The 15,476-nt window shown below is 38.5% G+C and overlaps 2 protein-coding genes across 4 annotated transcripts in view; both read right to left on the bottom strand.

Annotated features, from left to right (window-relative positions):
* The window catches only part of LOC114148577 (cyclic AMP receptor-like protein A), a 76,898-nt gene extending 69,464 nt beyond the window's left edge, over positions 1 to 7,434 (bottom strand). For 2 of the 3 annotated variants that reach the window (XM_028023948.1, XM_028023950.1), the window contains exons 1-2: positions 7,268 to 7,434; positions 2,387 to 2,439 (exon numbers count right to left, since the gene is read on the bottom strand). In XM_028023948.1, coding sequence (XP_027879749.1) covers positions 2,387 to 2,439; positions 7,268 to 7,339 — 125 coding nt within the window. In that variant the 5' untranslated portion in view covers positions 7,340 to 7,434. The remainder of the gene's footprint in view (positions 1 to 2,386; positions 2,440 to 7,267) is intronic. The other variant, XM_028023949.1, reaches the window with a different exon arrangement.
* Positions 7,435 to 11,758: 4,324 nt separating this feature from the next.
* LOC114148719 (mid1-interacting protein 1-B-like) lies at positions 11,759 to 13,406 on the bottom strand. Its single transcript, XM_028024167.1, has one exon. It carries the CDS (start codon positions 12,947 to 12,949, stop codon positions 12,443 to 12,445), a length of 507 nt encoding a protein of 168 aa, XP_027879968.1. The 5' UTR covers positions 12,950 to 13,406; the 3' UTR covers positions 11,759 to 12,442.
* Between the last annotated feature and the right edge of the window lie 2,070 nt (positions 13,407 to 15,476).

Here is a 15,476-nt window from a genome sequence, read left to right as displayed (position 1 = left end):
GTTTTGCTCTTAATATTTTTCACACCTCCTTTGCCAATTAGCCTGCCCTTAGTGTATAGAATCAGTGGCCTTAGCATTTCACAAGCCTGGCCTGCGCCTCTTTGGAGAATGTGACCAAGATGGCCACCGAAGAAGATTGTTTTTGCCTGGTAAACCATTTCTCTGTCAGTCTGTCAATCTGTTTGTGTCGTTATTTTTGGAAGACAGATCAAATGATGACTCTTTTTTAATTTTGTGGTGGACTCCACCAGATTGTTATGAAAATTTTGGGGCATTTCAAAACATATAATGTATACATTAATACTGAATAAGTTAGAATATGCTTTCTGATAAGGCTCATTTGTCAGATTGAAGCATATTTTGCAGGGAACAACCTTTAAGATGGTATTAAGGATACGTTTCAATAAGTCCACTTTTTATTACTAAAAAATATTGTTTCATATTTTCATTAACTGCAAGTAGAAAATTATCATAATGAACAGAAACAACTCTATTTAAAGTGTTTCACTTAGTGCTAAAGTTTTTGAAATAAATAGATTTTTAAATAATATAATTTATTTAATGGACTTGTAAAATGTTTTCAGAAACACTGCATGGTTTTCTGATACGGTGCCGCCCTAATGTTGGCAGATGAATGCAATTCACATACAACTAATTTCAGAGTCTCAATTACAGATTTAACATATCTGTTTACTACACATGCGAAATATGAGGTCCTTTATTTTTCTTTAGGAAGGAAAACTCAACAGCTCATTTAAGAAACACAGCTCAAAAGGTAAGAACATTTTGTTTGCCTGATTATTGCTTTGCAGTAGCAATGCTTCTTGTTAAAAATAATGTGCCATTTAAAAGCCTGTTTATTTCCCTTTAAACAGCAGCACATTGTTAAAAAAAAAAAAAAAAAAAAAAAAAAAAGCATTTCTGGTTCGAGAAGCAAAACTGTGCATAAGGGTTTTACCCATAAAAGCATCACAACCTATTCTGTTACTGACTCTTTTTTGACGCTTGTTAATTGGATCAGACAGATAAAGTTGGACAAACTATTTATTTAGCAAACAGGAGGTATTGTATTGCTTTGGAAAACCGCACACAACCACAATAGCCTGGCACCTTCTCTTTACGATGGTCACCAGATTGGTCTCGCTCTACTGTGGGATGGCATCCCTTTTTTCAACCAGCATTTAGGATGTGTTACTCTGACACAAACAGTCAAACTCAGAGATCCAGACTTCATCACGGCAGTGAAAGCAAGACTGCAGTCCATCGTCTCAACTCCCAAATTCTGGATGGAGTCTCTGATACTCCCTGCTACAGGAAGGAAAGCGTTGTGACTTATAGAGAGAAAGAGTTCAGTCGCTAAGAGCTGGGATGTGAGATTACAGTGGCCGAGGGAAGTCATCTGAACATTTCTCTGCATTGTGATTCCTTCAAATTAGGGCTGGGCGATAAATGGGTTTTATCGATTAATCAAATTTTTGTTTTTTTTAAAACTGTTCGGAAAATTTGGATTTTATTTGAGCGGTCCTTGGGTATCAATAGTTCAGAGTGATATCAGCACACCCAGGGCGGCCATCTTGGTTGACAAGCAGGCTTACAGCTTCTATTTATTTGGACTTTGAATTCAAGCCAACTCTACCACAAAGTATAAGGGTCAGGCTATGATGTGTTTTTAACAAAAATAAAAAGTCATAATGTTTCTGGAATATATTAAAGTGTTAATATCACGAGAATAAAGTCTTAATATTAGTAGAATGAAACAGTAATCTCATGAGAACTCTAACACAAAAGATAAAAAATTAATTGCCCAAGCACTTTTTTTTTTTTTACTGAAACAACTTTATTCTCTTAATTTTAAGATGTTCTTCTGGTAAAATTGCATCTTTATGCTGCTAGTGATATGACTATATTCTCATAATAAATTTTTTTTTTAAATCTCATACTCTGGCCCTAATACTCTACCGTACAATTCACAGAAGGGATGATTTAATGGGATGATGGAGCCACTTTTTGAAAATATCCCTTGTTATTTGTAATTTCTTCCTTAGAGAATAAAAAATTATTAAAATCGAAATCCAGACCTGGTGTAAAACAATTGAAGATTTTATTCTGAAGTCATTTTGCCCAACCCTATGTCGATTGCTTATGTTTCCAGTAAGGAAGATGCCTCCCCACAATATCCCACTGCCTCCATCGAGACCTACTCGGTATTGGCAAATAGAATTTGACAAGTTGTTAGTGGGCACAACCCCCTCTGCTGATTAACCCATTACAAACGTTGAACCATTTAAAGGGAAATAAACAGGCTTTCTAAATTGGGAAAACACAAATCCCCTTTACATTTCATGCTCAGCTAATTTGATAGAATAAAAGACAGGGAAATATTCACCATCCGATTAAGGAGAAGGTTCCTGTGGCTCGTTTTACTGATAAAATCACCGCCTGTGAAACAGAAACAATTGATTAGTCCATGGCTCACGACATATTAAAATGGTTGGCACACTTAACCGTGTGTTTTGCAATTTGTTTCAGGTAAAGCCCTCTGGAAACATATTCGGAAGTGCGGAGAAAATGCTGCGCTATCATCATAATAATCACGAGCTTAAACGCCAACAGGACGACAAGACTGCCATTTGTTCCAGCTTACCTGTGTGTGTGTGTGTGTGTGTTTGTGTATGTGTATGCAAACACACCAGAGACTGGGGAGGGATTGCAAAATTTAATTTGCACTCAGAGTACTCCAGCTCACTAAACATAAACAGCTGCAATGTACTGACACCTGAGACGTGTACTCAAAGGTGTTCGCGGATGTCACATCCACACGAATCCGACCTATTTTGCCAGGCAGCAAACAAAGAGGGGGGATGTGGGAAGGGGGTGCTGGTTAGTGACAGCTGAGAGACACACGACGTACAGACGCAGGCAGATGTGATAATGAGCAGAGCTAGGGACCAGACGCTCTGCATGTTTGCTAAACTCAGAGGATAGTGGCGCGCCGAAATGAAAGGAAAAGCACCGAGGAATGAAGAGAATGAGAAAGCTGCTACTCAGTCCGGCGGGCTTCGGGGAAAATGAAAAGGCCAGCAGACGTCTCGCATGCAAAGCAGAGAAGGGCATGCCCACGCGCTCAGATCTGGAACGTCGCTGTTATTGTGTTACACACGGTTAGCAGCAGTATGGGAGGAAAGCCGCATCGTCAACAAGCAAACAAAAAGGAAAACATCCTTCGATCACTTTGATAATCTATATAAAGGCCTGGGGGGAAAAAGCATTACTGCAACATGTTGCTGTTTTTACAAAACATCTATCTATTGAATAATTGAAACATCTTCCATATTTAGGGATGCACCGATTCGATATTAATATTGGTATCGGTCCCAATGTTGGAGAAGATTTCAGAATGGGGATCGGTGGCATCATGCCAGATCCATAATCCAAAATCTTATAAGATCTATTCAGTTTAATTCTATGCTTTGTGCTCTGAGCGACATCATGGTATAAAGTTATTTATTTTACATGTTTAACCAAGATAAGTCAATCTATTGTTTTTGTCAATTTCAGTTTTTTTATAATTAGTTTCACATTCGCTGCTATACTCCTAATTGCACTGACTGAACAAATTAAAGCTGTGTTCTTTTTACATGTTTGACCAAGCTTATGAAGCTACTGGTGTATTTAAGCGTGCTGTACTGGTGCAGAGTTATCAAATACATTTGTAATTTACTACATTTATGTATGTGTTAAAAAAGAGATGTTTTGAGTCAATTCAGCACTGTTTTTCTGTATTGGATTGGTATCAGCTGATACTAAACCTCAGATATCTGTATCGGTATCGAACATGAAAAAAGTGATTTGGTGCATTCCCAGTAAGTATGGAGGGTTTGCTGGTACCAGGGGTTACCAGGTTACATTTTTAAAACTACCTTAAAAAAAAGGGCTGCTTAACAAAACTGATCAAAACTCAAATGAATTATTTTGAAGTCAGTTCACTAAGTGACTCGGTCCAGATAACTCAGTGATGTTGGGTTACTGTGTGTGCCCCACACATACAATGTGGGGCACACACCATCCCACCTCATGATGGTAATGTGATACATCTACGAGGCATTTACTGTTTACTGTCTGATGGCCTTCACTGTCTGTGTTGTGTGTACTTTTTTTAATACACCAACTTCAAGAAAGTCTAATATTTACATAAGAGTTGCAGGAGTGTTTTTCTATCAAACTGAACCAAAATCCTTTCTAATGGCTGTTTAAAAAAATTGTCAGCATATCTATGCACAGTAAAGTATTATTTAATTCAAATAGCAGTTACCCGGCAGCCATGACAGAGGAACTCTTAATTCTGATGTAAGACATCACTTATACTGCCGCTCAGAAGTTTACATACGTTTGTATGTTTAAAACAAGAACTGGGAATGCAAGTTTAAATGTATTGTGAATTTTCTCTGATCCAAGCAGTGCTGAACTACTAATATTTACATACAACCCCAAATATACATTCGGGTAAACATTTCTTGGAAAGTTACAGAGAAACCAGATGCTATTTGTAAACTTCAACAAGCTTATGTAATAGATCTGGCTGGATATTTAGAGTCCTCCTTCATCATCCCTCCGAACCCTTGTGCAATGGTATTCCTGGAAGCAAGAATAAAGATCATCTGCTTGCTGGTCCCTCCACCGTGCTTGATATATAAGGCCTCTCTCAATTTGATTCCTCAAAATCTACTACATTTACTTGTGGCCAAAAACCTCAATATTTGTCTCTTGTAATCAATACAGTTTTATCTGGGAGACGTTTGGCTTGTCTATGAAGGTAGCTGCAAAATTTCAGTCATGCTTAAGGCTTTTTTCTAGCTTAGTACCATCAGAGTCCATGTTGATGTAACAGCTGCTTTACTGAAGACAGCAGCACTTTAGCAACTTCCAGTTCATAGTAGGCTTTAGTAGTTCTTAGGTTGTTCCTGAACATCCTAAGTAGGCCTGTCGCGATAAACGATAAATCGATTAATCGTACGATAAATTAAAACTATCGACGTCATTTCAATTATCGGCATTATCGTCTCTTCCGGCCTTTTTCTCTTTCTGTTGATGACACCGAATGAAAAAAGGCTCAACTCCAGTGCTCTCCACTGACCCTCCTTTCTCATTTCCTTAGTGTAAAGCCCAGCACACACTACACGATCTTAGAGCTGTCGGCCGATTGTCGGCCCATTTTCAAAACCTGACAGACCACACATTAGCCGACAGAAATTCTAGGTATAACGGTTCGATCTGGTTCGTTCCTGCCGTGTGGTGTCCAACAATTTGCACAAAATAATGGCTACAAGTTCAGTGAACTAATTTTAAAACCAGACATTAATCATTGCTTTACTACAATCTACCTGCAATGCATGTAACTAGTGTCAGTCCTTACGTCACGTTAACGAAGAACAGCTGAAAAGTTACCGGGTTTATCAACTGCGGTAGCAATTTCGCTCCAGCTCCTCCTCTTGTCATTTCTATATTCTTTGAATAAACATTAAGTTGTTTCCACGTCGGGCGTCGGTTGCTCCGTGTCAGCTGTTTGGGATTCTCCTCCGTAATTTCCCCTCAGAAAACACGGAGGAGAATCTGCGCTTTCTGATTGGCTACCTGTCACATTCAACAGGCTGCGTTAAGATCCCAGTCGGGGAAAAACCCCTGATTTGGATCGGAGCGGCAACGATGATCTACCGTAACACACCACACAGTCTTAGAAAGACCAACGTTTTAAGATTGTTGTAAGGGGAAAAATAGGAGCAAAAATCATGTAGTGTGAACTATTGCATCAGGTAGTCGATGTGCCCATTTTCTCTATTTAAATCTAATTATCACTGAAGGGCAACATAATATACAGACTTCATAATCTGCACTCTTTTGGTTGAATGCAGTATTTATTTCCACTTTGGCTTTATGTTGTTTAGTTTTTATTCAAGTACATTTATTGTTAATGGAGACTGAGAATCCATTTTATTTTTGTTTTTGGTTGTTTTGTTTATTTTGTTTATCAGCTCCAGTGTTAAATATTCTTTTGAAAATAAAGTATATCTATCTTTGGCAGGAAATCGCATGTATTATTACGTCATTTCCATTAAATCAGTGTAAAAAGGTCTTCAAACAATATTATCGTTTATTGCAATAACTTTTTGAGACAATTAATCGCTCAGCAAAATTTGCTATCGTGACAGGCCTAATCCTAAGTGATTTTCTTGTTTGTCTGTTTGGGTCGGTTAGTTAATACCTGGAGAAGTTGATCATTTGAAAAAAAGACATTAATCTGTCAAACCCATCAAAACTGGATTTGGAATGCTTCCTGAAAGGCCTGCTTAAAGCCGCAACCCCAGTCTTATTGAAAATATTTAGAATATGCTAGAATGGCACGTCGGTGCCAGAAAACCAACCCATTTATATGACTGCTACCATATCTGATCATTAAAGTTCAAATATCCATCCAGAATTATGACAGATACTCATGATGGCAATAATAATACTTATTACTGTACTAAAATATTATTAATATCATTATTATCGTTAAAATCGTAAATTTAGTTTTGAAACAGTGTGGATTAGGAAAAAAAATCCTAAATAAGTTAAAAATAGTGCAACCTATTCTTGTATTTCAGTTTTAATGAAGTTTTATGAAAAATAAGTCAAAATGAAATGCCCAAATTAATGGTGATGACTGTGATGTTCTGACAGGAACTGCATTTGTGAAAGAGCTTCACACAGCTAATGCAATGAATTCAAACTCTCAGTTGTGGGAAATACAGAACTAAATTTCTGTGTCATCATGTCTCTTGAACATATATAACATCATTCACTTCCTGATGCTAATGAGGTGTTAGTTATAGCTCCATTTACAGTATTAGTTTGTTTTGTAGCCCGTGTTTGCTGGGTATTTTTACAGATCGACGTCTTTTCGGGGTTAATAAACCTATACCTGAAAACTGGCGCTGATTCAGTGGGATTCCTATGAGCAACGGTGAAATGATGCTAATTATTCAGGATGCCTGGCAGCTCACTGCTATTATTAGCATGAGAAAACATGCAGTTATCAAGCTCCGTTCATCAATTGGCCAACTGATAATCACTGACCCTCTCCCCCCCCCAAAAAAACATCATTGATAAATAATACTCATGTTAATAATAACAATAATTTTCTACTACAAACTGACAAGCAACGTGATTATGTGGCTAATTAGCTCCAAAGCTAAAGCTGCTGCTGCTACTCTTAACAGTGGCTACTTACACATCGATTGTCCTTTGAGGAGGAGTTAAAAAACATGCAGCGTGACTCGTTAATGAAACTCCGAGAGTCCATTTTAAGATAACACGTCCTTAAAATAGATATTTCTGCTCAGCTTGTTATGGTTTGGTTGTAGCTTTCCTTTTACTTCCTGTTACTACCGTGCGCGAGAAGGGACACAAAGGGAAACACCGATGAAACCCTGTGACATGAGGGGAAAAAAATGTTTTGGAAGTTCAAACACGCTTGACATATTTTTGGGTTCTTTTGAAATTCCACTCAGAGGAAAACATTTTATATATTCAGCATTTAAGTATAGAAACTTAAGTTTTTTAATAAAATTGTCCTAAGAATCCTAACCTAAAGAATGTGTAACCCTTGAGCTTTTTCAAATGTAATTATGTTACAAACATAAATATTAATGTATTTTATTGGGATCTTATGTGATAGAGTACTTTTGAATAGGTCTGCACCAATTTTGTACATGTGGAGACTGAAATTCTGGGTCTCTCACAAAATGGATGGAATTCCTTTGGCTGTATGTTTCGGTTTTACCTCCCAAAAATGTTTTCCTTTTCCAGAATTGCCTTCAATTGAGCTAGGCCAGCTTACTATATGCATGATCCTGCCACCAGTACCTTTCATGAAATTTGTGGTATCTCCAGGGCTTCTACCACATATAGAATGTTAGCTTAGTTTTATCTCTCTTCTGAGAGCAACTTCACCAACATGTTTGCTGTGGTTTGTGAAAAACTCCAAAGGCGACATTTACGACTTTCTTTCAACAACTGCTTTCTCTTTGCCATTTTTTCTTTATCACGTAAAATCTTGCCAGCGACGTAACCAGAATTACGGAGCGCACGACTAAAAGTTAAACATCAACCAATTCTCCAATCTTAGCTGTGGATCTCTGCAGCTCCTCCAGAGTTACTATGGTTGTCTTGACAACCTGCATTCATATTTATACGCCGATTAAATTACACATAGTTTGAACCCTTGCCCGGTCACTTCTGAGTAAATAAGATCACACTATTTCTGTAAAGCAATTTAAAAACTATGCATTACAGTCTGAATAGTATGCATTAGTGCATGTTGATTGTTGGCATACTCTTAAATTAACCTCTTATTTTGCTACGAATGAGTAGGGATTTATATAGTAAAGGTAATGACCATGAATGTCCATAAGGACAAAGCACAAACGTGTTATGTAACTAAGATTATATCTGTAAGAGGTGAAAAGTCGTCTAACCGCTCTTACGAAACATGGATGAACTGCCTACAGGTGTGTTATACTGCGTCTTTGTCCTGAAGCTTTTGTTGTCGCTGCCCTTCTAACAGTAGTTTTTACATCATATAAAGCCACTCCTAACATGTTAACTTTTACTTAACATGTTTAATCAGTCTATTAAATTCATTTTTGTGTTCTTGGGAAAATCAACTTTGATCACACTCCAAATTTGTCTGGGGTTAAATTTCCATTGAACTGTGTATTTTTTTAAAAAAGCACTTAACTTTGACGAAACAGTGTAAGTTTACATTCAGAAGCAGGATTTGTTGTTTTTCCGTTTATTTCCTGAAAAGATTAATTTTTGGTGATACGAAGGTTTTGTCTTACAGCGGTGACAATATACACAAAACTACAATTTACAGTAATATGCCTCGCCCAGATTTTTTGTTTTACTTTGTAACACTATTATCTCTGTCGTTAATCATATGGTTATTTATAACTTCCTCCTTTTACAATTCAGTACACTTATCTTTGTGGTGGTATCTGTTCTACTAGCAAGCTAATTTACAATCGTTCAATCAAACTTTATTTATAAAGCTTATTTAGGGTGAGATTTAAGATGAATTATTTTCCAGAGGTTAAAATACAACAGACATCTGGTTCAGGAGACCGTTTTAAAGTAACATCCATATTTCATGCTTGTTAGTTTATTACTAAGCCTTTGTACTAGAGAAATACATTTTATTCTTATTGTTTTTGTTACATCAGTACACTTTTTTTTTTTAAAAAAGACAGCAAAGTTTGTTATATAAGCAATTATGTTCCTATAGAACAATATTAGCCAGGTACTTTGCACAAAAATAGACTGATGTATGTTGCATCCATGAGTTTATTTCAGGTTCAGATTCATTTGTAGAATGACAAAAACCCATTTATTTCTTAAAACCCATTTATTTCTGACATGCTGCTCCTTCATTTTGTTATCCAGTTATCCAAAATCCTCAATTTCTGAAGGAATTCACTGCACATAATACTGAGGCATGCCATGTTTTTAGTTAACAAATGAGAAAAAAAGTAAAAAGCAGTGCATGCCAAATTAAAATGGCAAAAACCTTGAAAAATATTCCTCAAAACGAATTTTAGTGGATTTAAAGAAAGTCTGGTTTCTTGAAAGCAGAAGTTGTTGAACAGATGTTATTTAAAATGGAAGAAATTCACAACTTTTGCATACAATTGCTTCATTGCTGGTCATTAATACACATACAGTGAGCTTTTAAAAAAAAAAAATGTTTGCAATGTTTAATGGTAATAGTAAAAATAAATTGACCAACTCTTGGAGCTAAATCTGACTTTTCTGTGCTTTATTTCTTGTTTGTGTGCAGCCATAATGCCAGGCAATCAAAGGCGAAAGAGGGTGTTGAACTTCATTGACTCATGGCGCCACTGAACGTCCAGCTGCACCCGCACGACCTTTGTTGCGAGTCAGCCGCAAAATAATGAAAGAAACCTGGAATTTCTTTCCTGTTTTTCATGTTGAGGCGTTACATAACTAAGACAACGCGACTCAGATTCAGAAACGGAAGCAACGTTTCTCAACAGAGTGAAGTTATTTAACCCAACTCACTTCACAGAGGTTTGAGGCATTTCGATTTTCATTCAGCTGCGAAATCTGAAAGAAGAAAAGAAATGTATTTCCAGATCCAATCACCTTTGCAGCTTTGCATGGAGCATCAAACATACCAAAACTGACTCCAGTTCTCTGAGTATCGGTGGTTCAAGGTGTTGGCACTTGAAACTTAACACAAAAGGAATGTTTCTCAACCTGCTAGCCATTTAGTCACAGCCCTCTTTAAACACACTCAGCATAGTAAGTGACCATGCAAAACTTCTATTAATATAACTACTGGCAATACTGTTACCAAATAAAGTAGCCTATGATTGCAAGCTAAATTATAGAATTAAACTTGCACAAAATGTGTATCTCTCTTTCAAAGCTACTGTATTTAGCCAAACCATAAACAGATGAAGTCATTTTTCCTGTTGTTGTTTTGTCCTCACACGAGCCACCTTTCCCCACTAACAGCTTGTTTTGGGAGAACACAGTCAGTGGTATATTGTTAGAACTCAATTACGCAAAGCATTGTTTATCACCAAAATTAATGTCCAACACGTTGAAGCTAATTGTGTTACAGTGAATTTGCACCACTAAAAAGGCAAATTTTAACAGTGTATTTTGAACATTAATGGTACAAATACTGATATTGTTCTGCAGAAGACCATCGTTTGAGATTAATCATGACGAGGGATCAGAGTCGGACAAGAAGACTGCTAATAGGCAGCTAAACAGATCCAGATCATAACGCAGTCCTCGTTTTCTTATGCTGTTAGTTTTGCACTAAATGTAATGGAAGGTTTATTTCCCAAAAAGGTTAACTTTTGTTTCATCAGTCCATGGAATATTCTCCCAGAAGTGTTGGGCGTCGTCAAAATGTCTTTTGAATTAATCTGAGTCAAGTCTTTGATTCCTTTTTGGTTAGCGGTTATTTTTGTTTTGGTGTGCTGGAGCTTTTCCACAGACGTGCTTTTTGTTTCTAAACCTTACAAATTACTTATCCTTTCCAGACTGATGTTATTGGAATGACCTTTTTTTTTATATCTGTACTGAAGTTTCTTTAGATTGGATTGTAATGTTTTGCTTTTTTAGATCTTCCTGCCTACTTCCTGTCATTGTACAGGTTCGTTTGAGTGATTTTGTGAATTTACAGTAGCAATGCAACTATGAGGCTAGTTTGACCTAACTCAACTTCACACAAAAATGGATTAATCATAGTAAATTTCAGTTCTAGAAATAGAACAGGTGTATTTCACTTATGTTGGTCTGGATAGCTTGTCTTCTCTAAGAAATAAACGAATCATCATTAGTAATTTTTGTGTAACTCTCTACGGATGCAAATGTGGGTTTTACGGCACATTTAAATTTATAGCTAAATGTTTCAAAGTTTTTAACTACATTTTTACAACAGTCAGTTTCTATTAGTTAGATCCCTATCCTGAAAATATAACAGGCAATATATGTGACTATTTTTTTTAACATCCAAGCACTTATTAGGTGTGACATCATTACCAAAAAAAAAAAAAAAAAAATAGAAAAGCTAACTTTTATGTTGCAGTAACAGTTGAGAATAATATGGCGTAGTGAAATGTGAAAGCTGCTTATGGTGTGACAGAAATGCAGTCAGGTAGAAAGATGACACTCCAAAAAGTAGTACATTTGTATAAAAGTTTATTAAGTACACGTACATATGTAAAAAGAAAAAAAAAAGAAAGAAAAAAAAAGTTGCATACAAAAGTGATTGCTTGTTTTGACAGATGGACCTTGCAATAACAATAATACCGAAAAGGCTAAGCGACAATAACAACAGAGACAAGCGTCTCATGGAAACCCTCATCATTCTCCTGGCAGGAGAATTATCATTTGATTCCAGTTCACTGACCATGTAGGACACGAAGAGATCACGGGCAGCTGTACAGTAAGCATCTGCCTCCTTCTAAGCAAAGAGAACAACATCTAAGCAAAACATCAGGCCGAGAGAGTCGGCAAAGGACAAATCCGCGTGAACTCACTGACATCACCGTCACCTCGGTAGAGGAGATGACGAGTCCTTTGTCAGTCTTGGTTCAGTCCACTTCTTCCCCACATTACGAGCTTCCGTGTGTGGCTCGAGCACACGACGGGAGGTAATAAATACGTTAAATAGAGGCTTAAATAGTTTCAGTAATGCTTTAATCAGGACCAAAGACCACGTGGCCGCTGCCCTCTTCACCACCTTTCAGATGATTGTTTTCATCAGCAGCAGAAATCAGGAAGAAAGTTCAGTTCAGCCAGTAAGACTATATATATATATATATATTTAAAAAATCGACAGTCCAGTTTGTGCGCGCGTCTCTCTTTACTGGCCCCATCCTCCGATGCCAAGTTCCTGTTTGTAGCGCTTGGTGAGAGAGTTGGCTTGCTGGGTCAGCTTGGACAGAACCCCCTGCAGTCCGGTCAGGTGGTACTGGAATTGCTTCTGCAGGTCCTCGTCCTCTCCCTCGTCCTCCTCCTCGGAGCACGACGCCGAACAAGAGGACATGGAGGAGCAGGTGGAGGCGGAGGAGTGCGAGCGGGTGACTTTCATGCTCTCCTTGAGCCGCTCGTCGGCCGACGCGCACCGGACGCCCCACTCCATGTCACTGCGGATGGACTTGAGCAGCTCGTAGTAGCTGAACATGTCCCCGTCTTCCACGTCCGACTTGAGGACGCCCATCTCCCTGTCCTCCTCCAGCGGGACGTCCCGCAGCAGGCTGGGCACCAGGATGGTCTGGTCCATGTCGTTCACGGCGCCGATGAAGCGGTTCATGGCGTTGAAGAGCGAGTTCTTCTGCTTGGAGGTTTCTGACAGCTGCATCATCATCATCTTGATTGAAGTTGCTCTGATTTTTTTTGTTTTGTTTTTGTTTTGTTTCTGCTTCTCTTCTTCTTATCAGGCTTCTGTGACCTCTTCTCTTTCGTTGTGGTCCGCAGCTCTGGAGGATCCCTTCTTATAGTCGCTTGTGAGGCGGTTCCTAAACCTGTTTGTCACGTTTGAAACCTGAACCGGATGACCGTAAGTAGCACAGAGACAGGAACGCCAGATGAACACCTGGATCTGGGACAGTGGCTGCCCGCTCGGACCGGTTGGACAGGCTCTTCTTTGCAGAAGATTCGTTCAGAAACAGGTGCAGATTTTATGCAAATAATAATAACGATTTTAAAAAAAAAACTTCATAAAAATATTTGCTTTAAATGCACAAACGTTTTAGACCCACAACTCGTCCTACTACCTTAGTGCCGGTCCTGTAAATCTTTGAAAACTTTCCCTTCCGGTGAAAGACGGCAAAGATTTCATCCACATATCACACATTCTGTTCTGATGAGCAAGAAGTTGTTCACGGATGTCGCCGGGGCGGGGAGTGCCAGCCACAGAGAAAAATCAGGCCACTGAGCTGACGCACGGCAGCCCAATCACGGGCCGGGGTTTGTTTCTGTCGGGGCGGGCCAAAAGCAAGGTGCACCAATGTGAAGCCAGTGTAGTCCTACTGCAACACGTGTTTTCCCTTCTAGTGAAGGATGAAAACGATCCAAACTTAGAAAGGACACGTTTGTCAACTAGAAGGTTCCTGAACTCGTTTCAGCTTGATGTCATTCGATCAGTTTCAAAGAGTGTCACAGTGATCTATTTTGGGCTAATACAGTACTTCACAAAACCATTTAAGCCACTTCAACTTTTTTTTCCCCCTCATTTTGGAGCTTTACATCTACAGACCTCAGCATATTTATTGGAACTTTATATGATAGACTAATGCAAAAAATAAACACTAGCATGCGCTGTTGAAAGTCACCAAAAAAACTCAACAAAATTCAAACGTTTGCTTGTGAAAACCCCCTATAGCAGGACGATGTGCCTACTACAGTACAGTAAAGTCCAGCAAACCTTTAATGACAGACATTTTAGTGTCGTCGCTGTAGCTTTTGGGAATGAGTCCAGCTATTGATTTTGGATGTTTTCCTTGGTCAAAAAAAGTACATTTCCTCTCATGACCAAAATTATGTGTAGGCCGACTGGATTTATGTTGATTTAACTGGATGTAGAATATCATGAAAATATGTGCCCCCTTTATCAAGGCAACTTCAACTCACGGATCTAGCAGGTATTGAGTAAAACTGCCAAACAATGTCTTAAACTTGAAAGCAATAAGTGCTAAACATCACTTGACAGCAGGATTTGGACTTTTTCCACTTCAAGACTAGAAATTCTGAAATTCTCAAACATAACAGGCAACTTCCAACTACAGTCAGAATAGCTCCAATGATTTATGAAAGATATCCTTATGGAGTATGTAATAGTTATATAGGGAAAACTTGTCCATTTTGATGGGTGCGGGAACGTGCCCAGTGGCAGTCATGTTTGGGTATTTTCTTATAGGGTGACTGCAGTCCACTGGATTTTTAAATTACATGTACACCCAAACTGTTGCACCAGCCGGTTTCCCGAAGAGAAGGTAAACAGCTGAGTTCCCCCCCCCCCCCTTCAGCTGCATGGTAAACACGGGGACTTCCACGACTCCTGCCACAAAAATAGCCTCTGGAACAGTTCTTGTTACTGTATGTGTACTAGCTTGGTGGGAAGATTCCGATTGAAATCTGAGCTCCTGTAAATACCTCTTCTCAAAATGAAACTATAGAAGGGCTCCTCCCCACCCCCGGGTTGAAAGTTAAATGACATATGTGTCATTTAACTTGACCTGTCTCCTGACTGTGGAGACAGGTCAGTGTTATATAAGAGAGGATGAGCTCGGAGACTTGCTATGAAGCTGGACAGGAAGCGAGGCGGGCTGACCAAGACTATTTGCTGATAGCACAGGTTGTTCTGCATGGGTGGAGATGAGTAAATATTTGGACATTGTTGCTGGGTAGGAATTAAGGGAATGTGAACTCTGAGGTGGTAAAACATGCTGGGCTGGTTTCAGTCTCTGGGTCCCAGGCTACTTCTGGAAGAAGTTTATTGTTCTCCTAAATTTCTACCCTCAGTTGGGGCTGCGGAAGTCTGTCACGTCAGACTTAAAGACTTCACATAAAACATCCGATGAAATCTAAGCTATTACATAAAGATGAGTTCTAAAAAAAGAGGTTTTCCAATAATGCGGTTGTTTATTGAGAGTCAAAGAGCTATCTAAACTAAAATGGCCTTGTGTGAAAATGTGGTTGCCCTTCTTTTTAAATCTTGAAATTATTGACTATTAACCACAGGGCAATAATCCAAAGCACCTTAAGGAAATCTAAGTCTGAAAGGTGACAAGAAAAATCTAAACAAAAAAAAAACTCCCGTTTTTGATGGCTTAGTCAAAGTCTGGGTTTAAATCCAACTGAGATTTGTACCAGCTGTTTGTGATCAAAAACCGTCC

This window comes from Xiphophorus couchianus, chromosome 7 (genome assembly GCF_001444195.1).
Source record: "Xiphophorus couchianus chromosome 7, X_couchianus-1.0, whole genome shotgun sequence".
NCBI classification, from domain to species: domain Eukaryota; kingdom Metazoa; phylum Chordata; class Actinopteri; order Cyprinodontiformes; family Poeciliidae; genus Xiphophorus; species Xiphophorus couchianus.
This window is presented reverse-complemented; position numbering and strand designations above follow the sequence as displayed.